Below are 19,788 nucleotides of genomic sequence, written 5' to 3'. Positions count from 1 at the left end.
TGAGAGGTCGTATACAGGAGTTGCAACTAAATCGCCCAGCTGTTTCAGCAAGCAATACGAAGGTAAAAACTCCATCTTTTGACGGCGCTGTTCCTTTCCAGGTGTTTATGATTCAGTTTGAGAAAACCGCAGCAGTGAACAACTGGAATGCTGAAGATAAAGTTGCTGCACTGTTCATGGCATTGAAAGGGCCTGCAGCTGAGATTCTACAAACCATTCCAGATGGCGAACGGAACTGTTATGAAGCATTGATAGGTGCTCTAGAGCGACGATACGGAACTGAGCATAGGAGACAGATATACCAAATGGAGTTACTGAACCGCTTCCAGAGGCCTGGTGAAACATTGCAAGAGTTTGCGTCGCATGTTGAAAGGGTGGCACATTTAGCGAATGCGGACGCACCCGTGGAATACACTGAAAGGGTAAAGATTCAGAGCTTTATAAATGACATACGGGACGTCGAAACAAAGCGAGTTACATACGCAAACCCAAAGCCAACATTCGCAGAAACGGTGTCACAAGCTCTGATTCAGGAAACAGCGTCGCTTCTGTGTAAGCCAGTTTTCAAAGCACGCTGTGTGGAAGTAGAAAGGCCAGAGTGGGTAGACGCAATATTGGAGGCGCTGAAAGGACCGCAAAAGCGGAGTGAAAGAGTTATCAAATGTTTCAAATGCGGGAAGCCCGGTCACATTGCACCTCATTGCGATCTTGATCCTAGTGGTTGCAACAGTATGAGTGGTCTTAATAAAAAAGCTGGAGGGGATGAGCAAGAGCGAGTAAGATGTACAGATCGAGAGCTAGCTCCAGCTATTGAATGTCCTCTGATATCTGTGTCGCAAATTGGTAGAAAATCGAGCAGTCTTACCGTCAGAGGGAATGTGGATGGCAAAGAACGTGTACTGACTTTAGATACGGGCGCATCTCATTCCTTAATTCGATATGACTTGGTCAACAGGAGAGTAAAACCGTTACCTGGAGCAAAGTTGCGTACGGTCACTGGAGAGTATAACCAAGTCCAGGGAGAAGTGGTATGTGAATTCTTGATTGGAAAGGTCACAGTTCTACGCAAATTCGTTGTGGCGGAGATCGTTGATGAAGTCATATGGGTAGTGGACTTCTTGGTTGACCATGACATCAAGATCGATATGCAGAGAAGGGTGATGCGTTATAAGAACCAGGATATACCACTTAACTTCAGTTTGCAGAAAGTTCAGTAGTAATCGAGTACTGGTGGAGAAGACTCGACAAAGACCACGAAAGTCAAAGGCAAAGGTTGATAGATCGAATGGGCCAAATAAAGCAAAATCAAAAGTACCTGCGAGAGAAACACTGGCATTGACAAAAACTAATGGACGCACAAAAATGAATGAAGCAACGAATTTCCCAGAAAAAATGCGAGAGTAGTTTCAAGCCGGAGCGCACTAGGTGGAGGGCAGTGTAACGAATATTAGCAACACTATAATCAATAAGTCAATCATTATGTCTACACATATGTACGTATACGCAGCTGAGAAGCAACGCACAACCACATGCATATATCTGAGATACTCCCGAAAGTATGCAATGAGAGAAGCTATAAAATCGTGCAATTGTAGTTACAGCTGAGAAATTTGATAGCTGATGGTCAACTAGTAGATTCTCGAAATGGAAGCGCTTAGAAGATGCGAACGAGGAAATCAAAGAGTATAAAAGGCAGCGACAGATAGAGGCGCTAGAATCAGTTTTGCTTAAGACGCTATCTGGCGAGCAATAGCAGTATTATTTATTGTGAAGTACTTTAATAGAGGCCATTTTTCCATAATTCAATATTTGAGTTATTTATTCAACAGTTTAGTGATTCGAACGTTAGCAGAAGATTGCAAATAAGGGGAATTGTAGTAAATTCGTTACAATAACATTATATACTTCCAGTCTACGGAAGAAACACCCTGGAATTCTAACAAAATCAAGAGCTTAAAGAAAAATCATATGGGCTGCAACAAAAATCCTCGTCTAATGAGATAATAGCACCTAATTGGCGCACTCAATTGACGGCGGTAAAGAGTAAAAAAAAAAAACAAGTACGGACGGGACTGTCTTCGGCTGTGCCGAAGGCTTCATACCTTTCATGAATGGGGCTAAACAATAATCTTATCCCGTTCGTAATCTCCAAATAATGCACTGTATAAGATAAGAAATATATAGTGAACAGATGTACATACCTAAACGATTTTAAGATAAATATAAAAAAATGGCAAAAACCCCCTTATCTGAACGATCGGTTGTATGGGATATGTATTATATATAGCTCTGATCGAAATGATTTTTGCAGGAAATCTTCTATGATATATTAGAATATATATCACCAAGTTTCACGTTTTTATATTGGAAACTAAGGCAGAAATGGTCAAACATCTTTCTATCTGAAAGGATTTTTTTCAGGAAATCTTCTATGATATATTAGAATAAATATCACCAAGTTTAAGGTTTTTATACTGGAAATTAAGGGAGAAATGGCTAACAATCTTTCTATCTGAACGATCGGTTGTATGGGATATATATTATATATAGCTCCGATCGAAATGATTTTTTCATGAAATCTTCTATGATATATTAGAATAAATATCACCAAGTTTAACGTTTTTATATTGGAAATAAAGGGAGAAATTGCCAAAAATCTTTCTACCTGAACGATCGGTTGTATGGGATATATACTATATATAGCTCCGATCAAATTGATTTTTTCAGAAAATCTATGATATATTAAAATATATATCACCGAGTTTCACATTTATACTTTCTAAATTAAGGGAAAAATGGCCAAAAATCTTTTTATCTGAACGATCGGTTGTATGGGATATACACAAAGTGATTTTTTCACGATAACTTCTTTAGAATATATATCACCGAGTTTCACGTTTATACTTTCTAAATTGCGGCAGGAATGACAAAAATCGTCCTACCGGATCCGACAAATGTCTAATATAATACAAAAATACATCCTTGTGCCAAATTTCATTGAGATATCTCAAAATTTTAGGGACTAGCTTGCGTTCAAACAGACAGACGGACGGACGGACAGACGGACATGGCTATATCAACTCAGTTCGTCGCCCTGATCAATTCGGTATACTTAATGGTGAGTCTATCTTCTATATTTCTCAACGTTACAAACATCGGACCAAAGTTAATATACCTTTTCATGTTCATGAAAGGTATAAAAACAACAAACAGTAGAAAACGAGTTATAAGTAGAAACTTGCAAAGTGCCTTCAGTGTGTGGATCGCTGATGGTAAACCGTTATGGGTTTTGAAATAGTCGGCTATACGGTCTATGAACTTTGCTTTTTCTGATTTACTCGTTCCCTATGTATAATAATTAAATATAATATAACTTGTAAAATATACAGATATATATAGAAACTTGCAAAGCGCATTGATGGCCTGATGTGCTAAACGTCAAGCCTTAAATGTGTGGATCGCTGATGATAAACCGTCATAATTTAATGTAATCTAACTTGTAATATAAGTATTTTACAAAAATAATAAACTTGGTCTTGAAGACAACAAATTAATATAATATTAAAATATTTACAGACCAATAAAACCAAAAATAAAACAACTTTACTTTTGTGATTATTCACGTCTGGTGGAATGTGAATTTTGTTTTTTTTTTTCAATTATTGCTTTTTGTCTATTCACTAATATTCCTTATAAGCATCCTTATTTTTTTTTTGTTCAGAACATAGTTTATAAAACTTTTTATTTGGAAAACATTTTAAGGGGTTTTTTTTTCTTTTTTTTTTTGTGATTTGGATGAGTTTGTGCTTTCGTAAATGAAAGCTTAGTTGACTTTCCTATCCAAAGTCTATATATATATGCATAAGTTCACAAAAACTTTTTATTTGGAGAACATTTTAAGGGTTTTTTTTGTTTTGTTCTAAATACAACCCAAGTAAATCCTGTACAAGTTTATTGGATAATTTATTATTAGTTTTCGTGTTTCAAAGTTTTTTTTTTTGTTTTCCACCACACTTCTGTTCAGAAAGTTTTTTGTTTAAACTTGATATTTAAGAGTCAACGTTGTTTTGTAGTGAATTATTTTCCTTTCGCGTTTTGTGTTTTTTTCAAAAATTTTCACTTTTTTTCCTTTTTTCCGGACGGCAAAAGCGTTTATTCTTAAAATTTGATAAACTTTATTATTTACACGTTTGGGAACCGGCCGAACTCGACTTATCAACCAGCGCGTCCTGCATCTTTTGATCTCCATCATTAACTGTCGTCAGCTTGCGCTAATTTTAGTCTCCTGAGCTAGGTTTCAACTGCAATTCCGCTATTTCCTTAAAAAAATTGGTTACGAGCTATTTGACTCCAAAAAAAATGTATTTTCGAACTATTTTCTATACTATTGTTATAATTTTGATATCCTATACCAACTTCTTAAATCGAACCCTACTCCAATGCTTCTTGCCGTAGTTTTCTCAAAACTATCCATCTCACTCCTTCGGTACAATTTGAGACATTCGCAATCACAATCTCGCTGTTAACGTATCTGTTAAAAACTGTTCCCACTTTTTTCGAATTGATTTTCGAACGAATATCTTAACATAGCCGAACTCGCTCAACCGCTGTTAACGTACGTGTTCAATTGTTATTAAATCGGAATGTTAAAGGTGTTGGGAATACCAACGCTTGCCACCCATACCTGTTTCCAATGGCGACCAGAGGTGAGTATATATAAATCTCCCACCGTACAATGTATGGGCGTCAGTTATCGCGTGGAACTTTACCGGCACTAGATAGAATGGAGTTCGGGGTCGAATTTTGATGCCCTTATGTTGAAAAGGTTAACAAACCCACTTGGAAGTTAAAATAATACTCTCAAAAATCCTTAAAAATTTCCAGCAGCTTTATTGATTTTCCGGAAGTCGGAAGTTAAACATGTGTCACCTAGGCAATTGGGCTTCTACTAGAATATGCTGTTGCCAAAACGAGCCGGATTCATGTGTTGCAAATAACAATAAATATCATAACATTCCTCTGAATTTTAAGAGTCTGATTTTTAAGATCGCTATCGTTATGATGAACTTTTTCTTAAATGAAAAAAAATTTTAAATTAGAATAGAAGAAAGAAAAAATTTTAGACAACTGCCAAAGCTCGTTGTGTAGATCTATTTCGGGAACTACTAAATTCCTTCATCGGCAACCATTCAGCTATCACTGCGGTTGTTTGTTTGTCTTCATTATTTCTACTTCTATCCTGTTTCTTGCCAACTGATTTTCACAGCGCTGCGACATCTGTTGCAGAAACGATGTGAAATATTGGACTTGTTTTATGTCAATGATGCCATAGTATGAGTGCTCTGGGATATATCAAGAAATTTTGTTATTATACCGACCTAATGGTTTGTAAGATCGCGGGTTCGAATCCAGTTCAAAACCTAACAATAATTACACTATGCGACTAAATCAACTTTTTTTCTGGGTATTGGACAAACCCACTTTTTTGTAGAGATTGAGGCTTATGTAGACAAAGTACTAATTCCGTTTTTCGAAGTTAGTCTCCAAAAAATAGATATCGGCTTTTGAATTTCGAAATTCTACATTTCGAAATTTAATTTTTTTCAACAAGTTAAAAAAGTTAAAATGTGGCCGCGGTCCGCTCTTTTACCTTATTTGAAGGGCTGAATTCTTTTTTGAGAAATTTAGTATAACAGCTGTTATACGAGGTGAAAAGTCAGATAGTCCCATGATAGTGGCTACTATCATGTCTGCACATACTCTGCACTGGAATTTCTCGTACTGTAATTAAAAAAGAATTCAGCCATTCAAATAAAAGTAAAAGGCGGACCACGACCACATTTTTACTTTTTTAATTTCCTGAACGCGTTAACAAAAAAAAAAAAAAATTCGAAATGTAGAATTTCGAAAGCCGATATCTATTTTTTGGAGGCTAACTTCGAAAAACGGAGATAGAACTTTGTCTACATTAGCCTCAATCTCTACAAAAAAGAAAAAGTTTTAGAAAACTGCCAAAGGTCGTTGTATAGATCCACTTCGGGAACTGTTAAACTCCTTCATCGGCAACGTTTAGGTGCCGCTGCTATAACCATTCAGATATCACGGCGGTTGTTTGTTTGTCTTCATTACTTCTACCTCTATTCTGTTTCTTGGCAATTGATTTTCACAGCGCTGCGATATCTGTTGCAGAAACAATGTGAACATTGCACTTTTATGGCAATGACGCCATAGTCTGATTTTTATGAAAAACAGCAGCAGAGACAACAGAAACAATGTTTATCATATTATATTCGGTAGATTACGAAAGTTTTTGTGTTCCTGTTGTAGGAATGACAAAAACATTCCTCGAAAGTCTTGGGTAGCGCTGCCCAAGGGATATAAAAGTTTGTTTTTACAAAGAACTTTAAAAATTGGCGGCCACCGTGGTGTGATGGTAGCGTGCTCCGCCTATCATACCGTATGCCCTGGGTTCAACTCCCGGGCAAAGCAACATCAAAATTTTAGAAATAAGATTTTTCAATTAGACGAAAATTTTTCTAAGCGGGGTCGCCCCTCGGCAGTGTCTGGCAAGCGCTCCGATTGTATTTCTGCCATGAAAAGCTCTCAGTGAAAACTCATCTGCCTTGCAGAAGCCGTTCGGAGTCGGCATAAAACATGTAGGTCCCGTCCGGCCAATTTGTAGGGAAAAATCAAGAGGAGCACGACGCAAATTGGAAGAGAAGCTCGGCCTTAGATCTCTTCGGAGGTTATCGCGCCTTACATTTATTTTATTTTTTTTTTTTTAAATGTTTTTTGGGAACAAGTTAAATATATATGAAACTCAACAATATGGCCGTAATATTGAATAAGGCTTTACTTACTATTCAACTAAGTAAGAATTCATCGAAATTCAGTTAATACGTTTATGTGAAAAACTACTAAAAGTAGCATATCTTACTCCTAAAAATGCAAAAAAAAAAAAATTATTTTTCGAGGACAACATGTTTGAAAAATTTTCAGATAGGCGTATGACGGAACAAATAAGAATTTAGAGCAAGATAATTGACGGCCATCATTGTTGTAGACGCCTTCCACAATTGAATAACAATTATTATTTACCGGTGTTAAGCTCATTAATTCTTAAAATTTTTAACTCAAAAAAATTGAGGAAAAGCCAATGGGTAATCCCCGCTTTGCAATTACAACCAACTATCATGGTTAGTTGTTGTTGCTTCGACTCAAGATAATAAACAAAACAGTCTGTCCCGTCGCTAATGTCGTTTCTTTCATATAAGCAATCATACAAAAATTATGTTCTATATCGACTGGTGGGTGATACCCTATCTCGGCTTCCGTTTCGAAAATGCCTTCTCTGAAAAGATTTGAATAACGCCCTTTTTCAGAAATTGTTTCTAAAACGTCCTGTTTCAGGATTCGGTTGAAGAACGCCCTATCAGAATTTTGTTCATTAATATCCCAGCTAATGTCAAAATGTACTGAATTTCAGTTTTGAAACAAAATCTGAGATAGGGCGTTCTACAACCGAATTCTAAGATAGGGTGTTTTTGAAACAAATTCTGAAAAAGGGCGTTGTTCAAACGTTTTCTAAGATAGAGGATTTTCGAAACGGCAGCCGAGATATGGTGATATTCTACTTAGCAGTAGATATGGAAGCATAAACAATGAAGCAGACGGCAATTCGGAAAAAGTTGTATAACAGCAAAACGTGGTGATGGTCGGATGCGTTTGTCAACAGTCCGATCATCGCAGGAGTGCGGGTTCAAATTTCACTCCCGGGAGAAAGGGCTTTGAAGAGATATACAAGTATTATCGAAACAGGGCTCTCATTTTAATGAAGTACATATTTTGCAGTCCAGCGGCACATTGTGATCGCTTCCATAAGGCCCAAACAAGCCATTTCCATATCCATAAACCAACCAACCTTATGGAAATCATGTAATTTGTCAATGGTGCCGTACTATAACGCCTTAGCCGATACCATACCGTAGCCAACCAATTGGCTTTTGGCCAACTCGCCATATTAGAGCTGGTGAATTTATTAACTTTTTAAATCTTTTATTTTTGTTTTGGCTACGTGAGTTATTATATGAGCTTCTTTTTAAGTTCTTTTTTTATGAAATTATCACAATTTTAAGGTTAAGGTACCAATACACGAAGACAATAATAAAAAAATAGGTAAAATATGGCTATGGCTAATGCGTTATGACTATGGTAACTTTCAAAGTGCCTATAAGCCTACTTGAGTTGTAGTTTTTGACGGCACACGTACGCCTTACGACAATAAGCATACGGTTTCTTTGCACTTCGACGGTTAATTGTAGCTAGAGATGAGGGCTTCAGGAAGCCAGAAGGAGGGGTGGATTTGATTATAATATATTTGAAACTAAAACATTGAAATAAATTTGCAGGAGAGGAAAGTGAAGAATTTTGGAGGTATTTGCCAGTTGAAGGAAATGAAATAACCAAAGAGAAAATTCAGCAGCATGTACCAGATAATTTTGAACCAGCTACCCCTCGCCTCTATCAAGTTCAACTTGGAATGGGATATTTGGAGTTGCCACAGGTAGAATTACCGGACCAAAAATTGGTACACACTTTATTAAATACAAAAAATGTGTACATATTAGATTGTTTCACTGACTTGTTTGTGTGGTTTGGCAAAAAATCCACAAGACTGGTACGCGCTGCAGCAATCAAATTGTCGAGAGAACTATTCGAAATGATAAATCGCCCGGTATTCGCTTTGGTGACACGGTTACAAGAAGGAACTGAATCACAAATGTTTAAATCGAAATTTGTTGGTTGGGATGAAGTAATGGCCGTAGATTTCACTCGTACTGCAAAGTCTGTTGCGAAAACCGGTGCAGACTTAACAGAATGGGCTCGTAAACAAGAGACGCGTGCCGATTTAGCAGCATTATTTATGCCTCGTCAAAATGCAATGCCACTTAATGAAGCCGAGCAATTAGAAGAGGAATGGAATTATGATCTTGAAGCAATGGAAGCTTTTGTATTGGAAGGTAAAAAATTTGTACGATTGCCAGAAGAAGAATTGGGCCATTTTTACACTGGTGAGTGTTACGTCTTTCTTTGTCGCTATTGTATTCCTGCTGATGAGGAGGATGTCGAAATGGATGATGGTAAACAGTCCGCAGATGAAATTCAATGCGTTGTATATTTCTGGCAAGGGCGAAATGCCGGTAATATGGGCTGGTTAACTTTTACATTTACTTTACAAAAGAAATTTAAAGTAATGTTTGGCGAAGAATTAGAAGTTATACGAATTCATCAACAACAGGAAAACTTAAAATTTATGGCTCACTTCAAACGAAAATTTATAATCCACACCGGTAAACGAAAAGATAAATTAAAGGCCACAGAAAATAAAGCAGTTGTAGAGTTATTTCATTTGCGGTCAAATGGTGGAGCCTTGTGCACACGTCTCATTCAAATACAGCCAGATGCAATAAATTTGAATTCCGCTTTTTGGTAAACTAACATATTGAAATGAAATTTTGATTTTTAATAACTTCAAAAATATCTTTAAGCTACATATTATTTGTGCCTTTCGATACCGGAGACGAATCACAGTCGGGAATCGTTTATGTTTGGTTAGGATCAAAGTCTAGTCCAGAGGAGTGCAAGCTTGTGCAGGAAATTGCCGAAAAAATGTTTAATAACCCGTTGGTTAGTTTGCAGGTAAATATACTTAAACAACAAATTCATAACTTTTTTGATTATTAGACATTGGACGCTTTCAACAAACACAACTTTCATGTGATGGAAATTTTATTTTTTGAACAGCAGGTTGACCCCACTGCCAAAGGAAATAATTACACTAACATACAAAAAAAGTGGTATGTACATGAAACAAGACCCATGTACCTATATGTAATACATCAGAAAATCCCGAGATATTTGCAAAAAATGCATATGTTCAAAATTTGCGGTTATGAAAATAAAGCTTAAAATTTCCCAATCAAACTAAGGTTATTTGTGGTGTATTTAGATGTTCTGAATACAGCAGCTAATAGAAATTAGAACTCAGATATTATAATGATTAAATGCGAAACGAACCATAATGGTTGAATTGTTGGTTTCGGCTAACAGTGGCTCAGTATTGAAATGTAGGATTAAACACGCTGAACATTCCTCATTTGTTATATGATTAGAGTATTTTTTTAAATGAAAGCATTTGAGATTCCAAACATCACGGTTGAGATTGATTTTTGAATTTTTGTTCTTTTTTTACATAGTTTTTTTTTTTTAACGTAAAGTGCACAAAACTGGCAAACTTTGAAGGAAATCAATTCTCCTGCTTTTGTAATAAATTTTAGTAAATAAAACGTAGTTCAAAGTAATTGTACAGCCATCCGAAACGTAAATAAATGTAACAAAATTAAATTTGAAATGATCCAAAAAATGTTTATTGATTTTTTATTGATCTTGGAAAAAAAATTTTATGAGCATCTCAAATTTAATTAGTTTGAGAATAGGCTTTTCTTGACCATATGGTTGCTATTTTTAGTGCAAGTAAAACTTCACTATTGCAACCCAACGTTCCGCTAAGCACCTTAGCTTCCTCAGGGGCGAAACTGCATTTATTCAACATTATTTTCATCAAAAACATTGAAGAATTACATGAAATTATAAATATTTGAATTTGGTTAATATACCGAAACAACAACATTTTTTTAAGTATAGATCACTTACAAATATATGTACGTAAAATATCACAATTTACGTAACTAAAACTAACAGCATAGCATCGATACCAATTGTGCGTGGTACATTTGTCAACTAAAATTAAAAATTATATGCAAAGCAAATAATAGCTCCGACACATAAGCTGTTTTTCATATAGATGAGTTTAACGTATGCTTAATAAGCATGCATTGCTTATGCATTATGAGTAGATTGCATGTATTTTTATGGAGAATGGTAGAATGAGCGACACCAGCGCCATCTGATATTGAAAAGTAGCCAACTCCCCAATTTTGTTCCAAGCAAATCATAAGAAGAAGAATTTGACATTTGCTTTGGCTAAGGGTGTTGGCACACTTTGCAAGTGAAATTATTTTTCCCACTCGTTGATAAATTTTTTAACATTTTTCACAATTAAAAACTGCAATATAACAATCAAATAAGACACAAAATATGTTAGCAAGTATTATTGTTGTATAGGGAGAATGTTTACAACAGTGCTTCGCGAAATTTTGTATGTCAATGGGCAAGGCATAATAAACTTAAATTGTCAAGTCTGAAGTTCCTTCATATTTACAAACGCAACATCTTGGTTGATTGTGGCGATGTTATTGGAATGCATAAGCTTGTTTTAAACGCATTAATATAAAAAATGTCATTGTGTCACCGCCTTAAGCCGCTGCAATGCAATCCGTGCCCTCTTTTATGTTTACTGTTTTGTCCCTTTTCTGCATTCTGCTCTCTATGGGGTACATGATCTTTATCCGTTTTTCTTTATCTAAGATTTTCGCATTTTGTAAATCAGCTGTGTGGCCACTCGCTCTGGTGTGTTGTGAGAGGGCTGTCTTTATTTTCTTCTTTCTAATGTCCGCTTCATGTTCGTTTAGGCGGACGCCAAAACTTCGTTTGCTTGTGCGTATGTATATTTTATCACAGCGTTCGTTCTCTGTCCCTTTGTATGGTATTTCGTATACAATATTTTTATGTTGTGAAGTTTGAAGTGGTGTTTTTGTTGGATTTATATGCCAAACGTATGTTATTTTTGTTGGACGTGATGGTTTTGTCGAAATTCTCTGTCAGTCTAGGTATATATGTAACACTATAATACTGTTTGGGCTGATGTGTTTTATCTTTTATTGTTTTCTTTTTGCGATTGTTTTCAATATTGTCGGTGGCTAATTGGTGCTGGTGAGAATTTGTTTAATTTGTCTCATGTTTGCATCCCAAAACTGTTGATGGCTGATATCTAAAGCTTTGTTGATTAAGTTCTTTGAATTATTCATTTTGTACTTGAATGGTTGGGCTGATAAGAAATTTATCAAACGGCCAGATAAGGAAGGTTTTGTGTAACAGTCTAGTATAAGTATGTTATTCTTTCTATGAATGCGCGTATCTAAGAATGGGATTCTGAAAATTGCTTCTGTTTCCAGGGTGAACTTAAGTTTGTCGTGGTACTTGTTGAGTGTATCTAGAATAGTGTCTAAGTCTTTTCTTTTCACTATAGCGAAGATGGCGTCAGCGTATTTCACCATGAACTTTATCTCTATGATGTGTTGTGTTTTAAGTTTAGAGATGGCGTCGTTTTGTAATTTATCTAAGACTATATCTGCAATGGCTGTGCAAGTCGCTGCTTCTCTCTGCCAACCGGTGCCAATTGGTCACACCAAGGGAGTTTAAATCATCTTCCACCTCGTCCTTCCAGTGGAGTGGGGGCCGTCCTCTACCTCTGCTTCCATAGGCGGGTTCCGATGGAAATAGTAACATGGCTAGGCCATGCCACTGCGTTTTATTTCGCTGGACTATGTTGATGTCTGCCTAGAGCTCGTACAGCTCATCGTTAAATCTTCTTCGGTACTAGCCATCGCCAACACGTAGAGGTCCATAAATCTTTGGAAAAACTTTTCTGTTGAACACTCCCAGAGCCGCCTCATCGGATGTTTTCATGGGCCATGCTTCTGCACCATATAGCAGGACGGGTACGATAAGTGACTTGTAGAGTATGGTTTTCGTTTGCCGAGGGAGGACAATTGCCTGCCTAGTCCAAAGTAGCATTTATTGGCAAGAGTGATTATTCGCTGGATTTCAGAGCTAATTTTGTTGTTAGTGTTGATGCTGGTTCCCAAATAAACGAAGTCTTTTACTATTTCGAAATTATGGCTGCCAACAGTAGCGTGGTTGCCAAGGCGCACTAAGTGCTAAAAAAAATTATGTAAAAAAAACAAAGATTTTAAAATCAATCTTAACCATGCTATTTTTAATCTCAAAAGCTTTCATTCAGAGAAAAAAAAATACTGAAATCGTACGACTAGTGAGGAATGTACATCGTTTTTATTAGGACATTTTAATACTGAACCACTGAACGCCGACGACAACAGTTCAACCATTATAGTTCGTTTTCTATTTCACCATTATAAGATCTGAGTTCCAATCCATATACATACTTCCAATTCCTATTCAGAAAATCCAAATATACCACAAATAATATTATTTTGATTTCAATTTTTAAGTTTTTCTTTTGACAAAAAATTCGGAATCAGCGTCCCGAAATACTTAAAGGTACATGGGTATTGTCCCATGTACCTACCACTTTTTTGTTTTGTTTGCCGGTGTTATTCTTAAATTTTAAAGGAAACGCCTTTTTAATTTATGTTTCAAACTTCCTAAGAGGAAAATTTGTATTCTTAACTAACACTTTTAAAAGTCAAAAAACTGTCAGATAGCCGAATGATCACGTTGAGTGAATGCAGCGAACAAAATGTTAGCTAAGTAGTTTTGCGAAAATTACGTTGAGTGGATCATAAATGCTAAACAGTGCGTTCAGAAAGTTATAACTCTACGATTGTGTTTCCTGAAAGAACCCATTAAAATTTTTTTAATACGTATTCCGCTAGAGTGTTTCAAAATAAAAAAAAAATTGGTTTTCTTAAGATTCCGATAACCGCTAAGAGCTTGAAAAACTTAAATTTAGAGGTCGATACCAACGCTTGAAAACTCCGTAAATCGTGAACTTGGTAATTTAAAATTAAATGTCTTTCCAATAATTTAGGCGATATTAAAAGAAAAAAGAAAATAAGGGAATAGCTAGTTTTTCTTCAAAAGCTACTAATGTCCAGCAATGCCGCATTTTTGTAAAGACAATTACAAAAATCTGATTTTTTCATTTGAATTTCAAATAAAATGGGAAGAGATGAATATGTTTGCGCCACTATTAAGGCTTTCGATCCTTAATACAATGGACTCATTCAGGCCAGTTAAACCTTCAACCGCCCCTAAATTTGAAGCTGATGTTGCGAAAATCTTGATAAAATTAAAAAGTATTTTTTGGTCCTTGCAAATACATCTGGATTTGTTTATTCGAAGTAACTTCCTTATTCGACATCCCATTTTTAAAATTGATACATCATTATTTATGCCTTAGGAATCTCTATTGTTTCATTTAATGTAATGTTTTGAGCTCTGGAGTCGTCTTCACGTATTCGTTTTTTCATAGTTTTGCGAAAAAAAAATCTTGCTTTAAGGGGCTACAACTGTTTTATTATAAAATACTATAAGGAAACTCGAAAAGAAATTAAAAGGAATTATAGCGATTCTCAAGAAAAAAATTATGACATATCACACTTAAAAGTTGGTTGCCAATCAACTAACGTGCACTTTTATATTTTTATTTTATTTGAAAGAAGTTCCACTACTTGACTTCGTTACTGCGGGACGAAGCCGCTAGTTTAATTAAGCATTTGCCAGTGACAGACATCGCCTACAAAACAGAATGGCTAAGGCTGAGTGATCGCTACAATCGACTGCGACACATCGTTAACTCTTTTATTGACATGTTTATGAATCTGCCGACAACGTCGGTTGAAAATCCAACCTTGCTACGCAAAATTTCTGATGGAGCTCATGAAGTTATTCGCGGCCTGGAGGCTTCAAATCAAACTAGTCGCGATTGCTGGTTAATTTATTTGTTGTTAGCAAAAATTGATCCAGAGTCTAGGCGTCGTTGGATAAACGACAGCAAACAAAATCTGCACCTTTCATTGAAGAATTTCTACGATTCTTAGACTCCCGTTGCGAAGAGTTGGAGTTAGGTGATCGCAGGAGTAGTAGTTCGTCGAAAACGTCTGAGGCGGGTACTAAACTGAGCAAGCAGCAGTCGCGTGCCTTAGTAACCACTGACTCAAATACTCCATCATGTATAAAATGTAGCTTCAAGGAACATAGTATCGCAAAATGTCCAGCATTTGTCTCACTTAGTATTGAAAATTGTCGTAATTTTATTAAAGGTAAATCTCTTTGCTTCAATTGTTTAAGGGGTGGTCATACATCGTATTCATGTTCAAGCAAATTCCGTTGCAAGGAATGTCACCGACGTCACCACACTTTGGTACACCCTGTTACAGAGACATCGTTGTCGGCGCAACCAGCGAGCGCTTCTCCCATTTCTCCGACAATATCATCGACCCCATGGTCAACTATATCACATGTTGCTCGCTCATGCTCAACAAATAGTCCAGAGCACACAAGTGCAATTGACAACTCGCAAGGGAGTAGCAATCATTTTATTTTGCCCACAGCTACTGCTTATATTCAGACTGCAGCGAATCGATATAAGCCCTGTCGCATATTATTGGATTGCGCCTCTGAACTTTCTTATATTACGGAGCGCTGCGCACAAAGTCTAGCCCTCTCGCGTTCTTATTCTCGTGTAGTTGTTTCAGGTATATCATCGGTCAATGCCGAAACTACGCGTGGACAATGCACTCTACGTATCAAATCTCGAGTAAGCAGTCACATGTTAGATGTCAACGTTCACGTTCTTAGCAGGATTACGTCTCCACTCCCAAGAGAACCAATAAAAACAACTACAGTAAGTCAGCTCAGTGGGCTTCCCCTCGCGGACTCGTCGTTCCATAAGCCATCGCATATTGATATTCTACTTGGCGCACAGTATGTATGGGATATCTTCACAGCGGATAAAATCTACGACACGCATAGCAATGTTATAGCCGTATCGTCAATTTTTGGGTGGATTGTTACAAGCATGCCACCAAATCCTATACCTCACTCAATTTCGCTAGTCACTCTAGCTGATATCGATAAGTCTTTAAAACAGTTTTGGGAGATTGAAGAGGCTCAAGTACCTGTAGATAGTGGGAGATTGACTATGCTGAAAATCATTTTACTACAACGCATCTAAGAGCACCCGATGGCAGGTATGTAGTCGAATTACCATTTCATCAACCAAACTTCACGTTTTCGGACACAATGAGCCGCGCCTTGGCACGCTTTCTAACAGTTGAACGTCGTTTAATGAGAGATGATTCACTCAGACACCAGTACGTGGATTTTTTCGCGAGAGTACATTAAGCAAGCGCACATGAGGGAGTTGGGTTCAGATGAAATCGAAGTTAATGATGGGAAATGCTTTTACATGCCTCATCACCCAGTTCTGGGGCAAAAGCTGCGAGTTGTTTTCGATGGTTCATTTAGGGACACGAATGGGGTATCACTCAACAGTGCTCTTTGCACAGGTCCAAACATTCAAAGAAATCTATTCGCTGTTTGCTTCCGTTTTCGAATGCATAGATTTGTTTTCTCCGCTGATATTGTAAAAATGTTTAGGCAAATTTGGGTAGCCGAAGATCATCGAAATTATCAGCGCATTTTGTGGCGCGAGTCTCCGAAGGATCCGATTGGTCATTTTCAACTTTGTACAGTCACCTATGGAACCTCATCAGCGCCCTTTTTAGCCGTAAGAGTTTTGAAGCAGATTTCTAAAGACTATGCGGAGCAATATCCGCTAGCATCGAAAATATTAGCAGAAGATTTTTATGTTGATGACGTGTTGACCGGTGCTGAAACTGAGGAAAATCTGCTTGAGATAAAGGATGAGCTTTGTCAGCTAATGTCACGTGCTGGTCTAGAGCTAAGTAAATGCGTATCTAACTGCCCAAGCCTAAATTCAAGTAAGCACGATCAAAATATATTGAAGTGTGCAGAAGAGGGAACAGCAAAGGTCCTAGGTTTACGTTGGGATCCAGTAGGAGATAATTTAGCTTACAAGGTATGTGTTGAGGATTCGGCTAGCGTTAGTAAAAGAACGTTGTCGGAATTATCACGCATATTTGATCCGCTGGGATTATTAGCGCCTGTCATTGTCCAGTACAAAATCCTGCTTCAGAAATTGTGGTTGCTTAACTTGGACACCTCACTGCCCAGTGCGTCTGCAAGGTTATGGCTAAAATACCGAAGCGACATGGAAAATATTCAAAGGGTTTCTATACCCCGCTTTGTGTCCACGTCAATAACAGGTGCTATAGACCTACAAGGTTTTTGTGATGCATCCACGCAAGCCTATGCACCCGTAGTTTACTGCCGCACCAAGGATCGAGATGGGGCATATCATGTGCATCTCGTTGCTGCTAACACGCGAGTAGCTCCCCTAAAGCAAATATCGTTGCCGGGCCTGGAGCTATGCGGTGCATTGCTATTATTACGTCTCATTTGCGTTATAATGGAAATTTTACCACAAAGCGTTATTTCAGTTAATGCATGGTGTGATTCTATGATAGTTTTAGCTTGGCTTTCCCAATCTCCAGCAAAGCTTAAGACCTTTGTTGCGAACCGTACGTCGGAAATTATTGATATTTTGCCACGCAGCGTTTGGAACCATGTTGTGTCCAAAGAAAATCCTGCCGATTGCGCTAGTCGAGGTATGCTTGCAACCGAGCTGCTCAATTTCAACCTTTGGTGGAACGGGCCACCATGGTTACGCGACGAAAAAGGCTTCCAAGAAGCACTTCTGAAAAGGACCCCTTGCAAAACAACTACAGACCCTGATGTAAACAAAGAACTTAAGCCTAATACAGTAAGCTTGGTTCTAACTGCTCCAGAATGCAACCACCCACTTAAAAATCTTGTTGAAAAACCATCTTCTTGGAGCAAACTTGTTAGAACTGTTGCCTATGTTCTGCGATTCATCAAACTTCTACGTCCACATACCAGGGGGACCACTGAAGGATATTTGAAATATCACGAATTTGAAGATGCAAGACGAATACTTTTGCGATATGCACAGGATTGCTTTAAGGAAGATCGAGAAAATTTGACGCATCGAAGAGAACTTAACTCGCGTTCCAAGCTCTTAAAATTTAATCCATTTATTGACGAGTGCGGCTTGATGCGGGTTGGAGGGCGTATTCGTTACGCGGAGATAGATAGAAAAACTGTTCATCCGATCATTCTACCGAAGTCGCACCGAATTACGTATTTGGTTCTACAGGAAGAACACATAAAAAATTTGCATCCAGGGGTGTCAGCACTTTTTGTAATTATCCGGCAAAAATATTGGGTTTTGGGCGCCAGAAACTTAATTCGCAGCCTTACCTGCAAGTGCATGAAATGTTTTCGTCAACGGCAAATATCTACGCAACAAATGATGGCAGATCTCCCTGCGATTCGAGTACGGCAGGCATATCCGTTCGAAAACAGTGGATGCGATTATGCGGGACCGCTAGCATTAAAGGTGACTTCTGGCAGACAGCCTAAATTCTCAAAAGGATATATATATTTATTTGTCTGCTCCATACACTATGGTACCAGAAGGAAGGTTGTCTGATGTTGAACCAAATAAACTCGACTATAGGCAGCACGTTCAAAACATGATGCAGGGGTTTTGGCAGCGATGGCATATGGAGTATCATTACAGCAAAGGCCCAAGTGGACAAAGGGGACTTCAAACATATCAATCGGAAGCATAGTGGTCGTTAAGGAAAATAACGTACCTCCTGCTCGATGGTTACTCGCAAAAGTAATAGACATACCCGGGTAAGGATGGTCTGGTTCGTGTTGCAAAGTTAAAAACAGCATCAGGAGAATTTATTCGACCTGTTACGAAGATTGTGGTACTACCTACTTTCTGAAACACCGTTTCAGGGTGCCCCGGGATGTTTCGGAATATAGTAAATATAGTTTATTTGTACGAATACAGTTTACGGTCTCCGTAGGCAGGCATTCTCTATATGTGTAACAGTTTCCTTCCAGTTGTTCTCATTGTAATTATTATTGGTACGTAGGAAATATGTATGCATATATGTAAACATGTAATTGTATTAAATGTTCTGTTATTATTTTTGGTATATACCCAAATGGGTTCATACTCGTATTAAATATTTTGTTAGTTTAGTCTTGCGATGAAGCTTGCACGTGAATAAACTATTTCGATTACTAACCGTGGTTTTCATTTACTCGTCGCCTTCACGGCATTCATCGCCACCAAGATTAGTTTAATTTTACGACGATCCATTTACCCGCAAGTTTTCTTAGAAACTTTCGAATTCCACGAAGTTATATGAATTACGATATCAAAAGGCCAAATTTTATCTTCATATGTACTTAGGATTTGTGGGATTTCCAGCACTCCTATGATTTAGGAAAAAATCTGTTAAAACTGTGCGAGTTCACTTGACATTTGTTCTTAGAAAAAAAGTAAAAATTTGCATTGTTTATGCGTGTTTTAACAAGGTACCTCCATCTAGATAAGATTGCAATGTGTGGCTGCTTCAGCTAACATAATTTTTTTTGCGTGAACGTCTTGGATCATATGGAAAAGGACTTCCGCCATAACTTTATGTTGTCCATACTATAATGTGGCATCATTAAGCATATCTTGAATCACTAATTTTGTGCCACTTGACCCACCCGACTGACCAGTGTATATATGTTGTTGTTGTTATAGCGATAAAAGCACTCGTTATCGATGTTCTAAGCGGGGTCGCCCGTCGGCAGTGTTTGGCAGGCACTACGAGTGTATTTCTGCCATGAAAAGCGAAGTGAAAACTCATCTGCCTCGCAGATGCCGTTCGGAGTCGGCATGAAAACAAGTAAGTCCCGTCCCGCCAATTTGTAGGAAAAAATAGGAGCACGACGCAAATTGCAAGAGAAGCTCGGCCTAAAATCTCTTCGGAGGTTATCGCGCCTTACATTTATTTTTTATTTATCGATGTTGATGGTCCTTTGCCGGATTTATATCCGATACGTTCTGGTAACTAGCACCATTAAGGTACAAGCCCCACGATCTCGAGAACG

General features: G+C 37.6%; 1 protein-coding gene across 7 annotated transcripts in view; it reads left to right on the top strand.

Moving 5' to 3' along the window:
- The window catches only part of fliI (FLII actin remodeling protein), a 426,153-nt gene that overhangs the window by 325,518 nt on the left and 80,847 nt on the right, over positions 1-19,788 (top strand). For 5 of the 7 annotated variants that reach the window (XM_067773105.1, XM_067773104.1, XM_067773106.1 and 2 more), the window contains 2 exons: positions 8,409-9,489; positions 9,549-9,699. In XM_067773105.1, the coding sequence (XP_067629206.1) occupies positions 8,409-9,489; positions 9,549-9,699 (1,232 nt within the window). Of the gene's footprint in view, positions 1-8,408; positions 9,490-9,548; positions 9,700-9,744; positions 10,484-19,788 lie in introns of those variants that run through there. The other 2 variants (XM_067773102.1, XM_067773103.1) reach the window with 2 other exon arrangements.

This window comes from Eurosta solidaginis, chromosome 3 (assembly GCF_040869045.1).
Source record: "Eurosta solidaginis isolate ZX-2024a chromosome 3, ASM4086904v1, whole genome shotgun sequence".
In the NCBI taxonomy this organism is placed as follows: Eukaryota; Metazoa; Arthropoda; class Insecta; order Diptera; family Tephritidae; genus Eurosta; species Eurosta solidaginis.
This window is presented reverse-complemented; position numbering and strand designations above follow the sequence as displayed.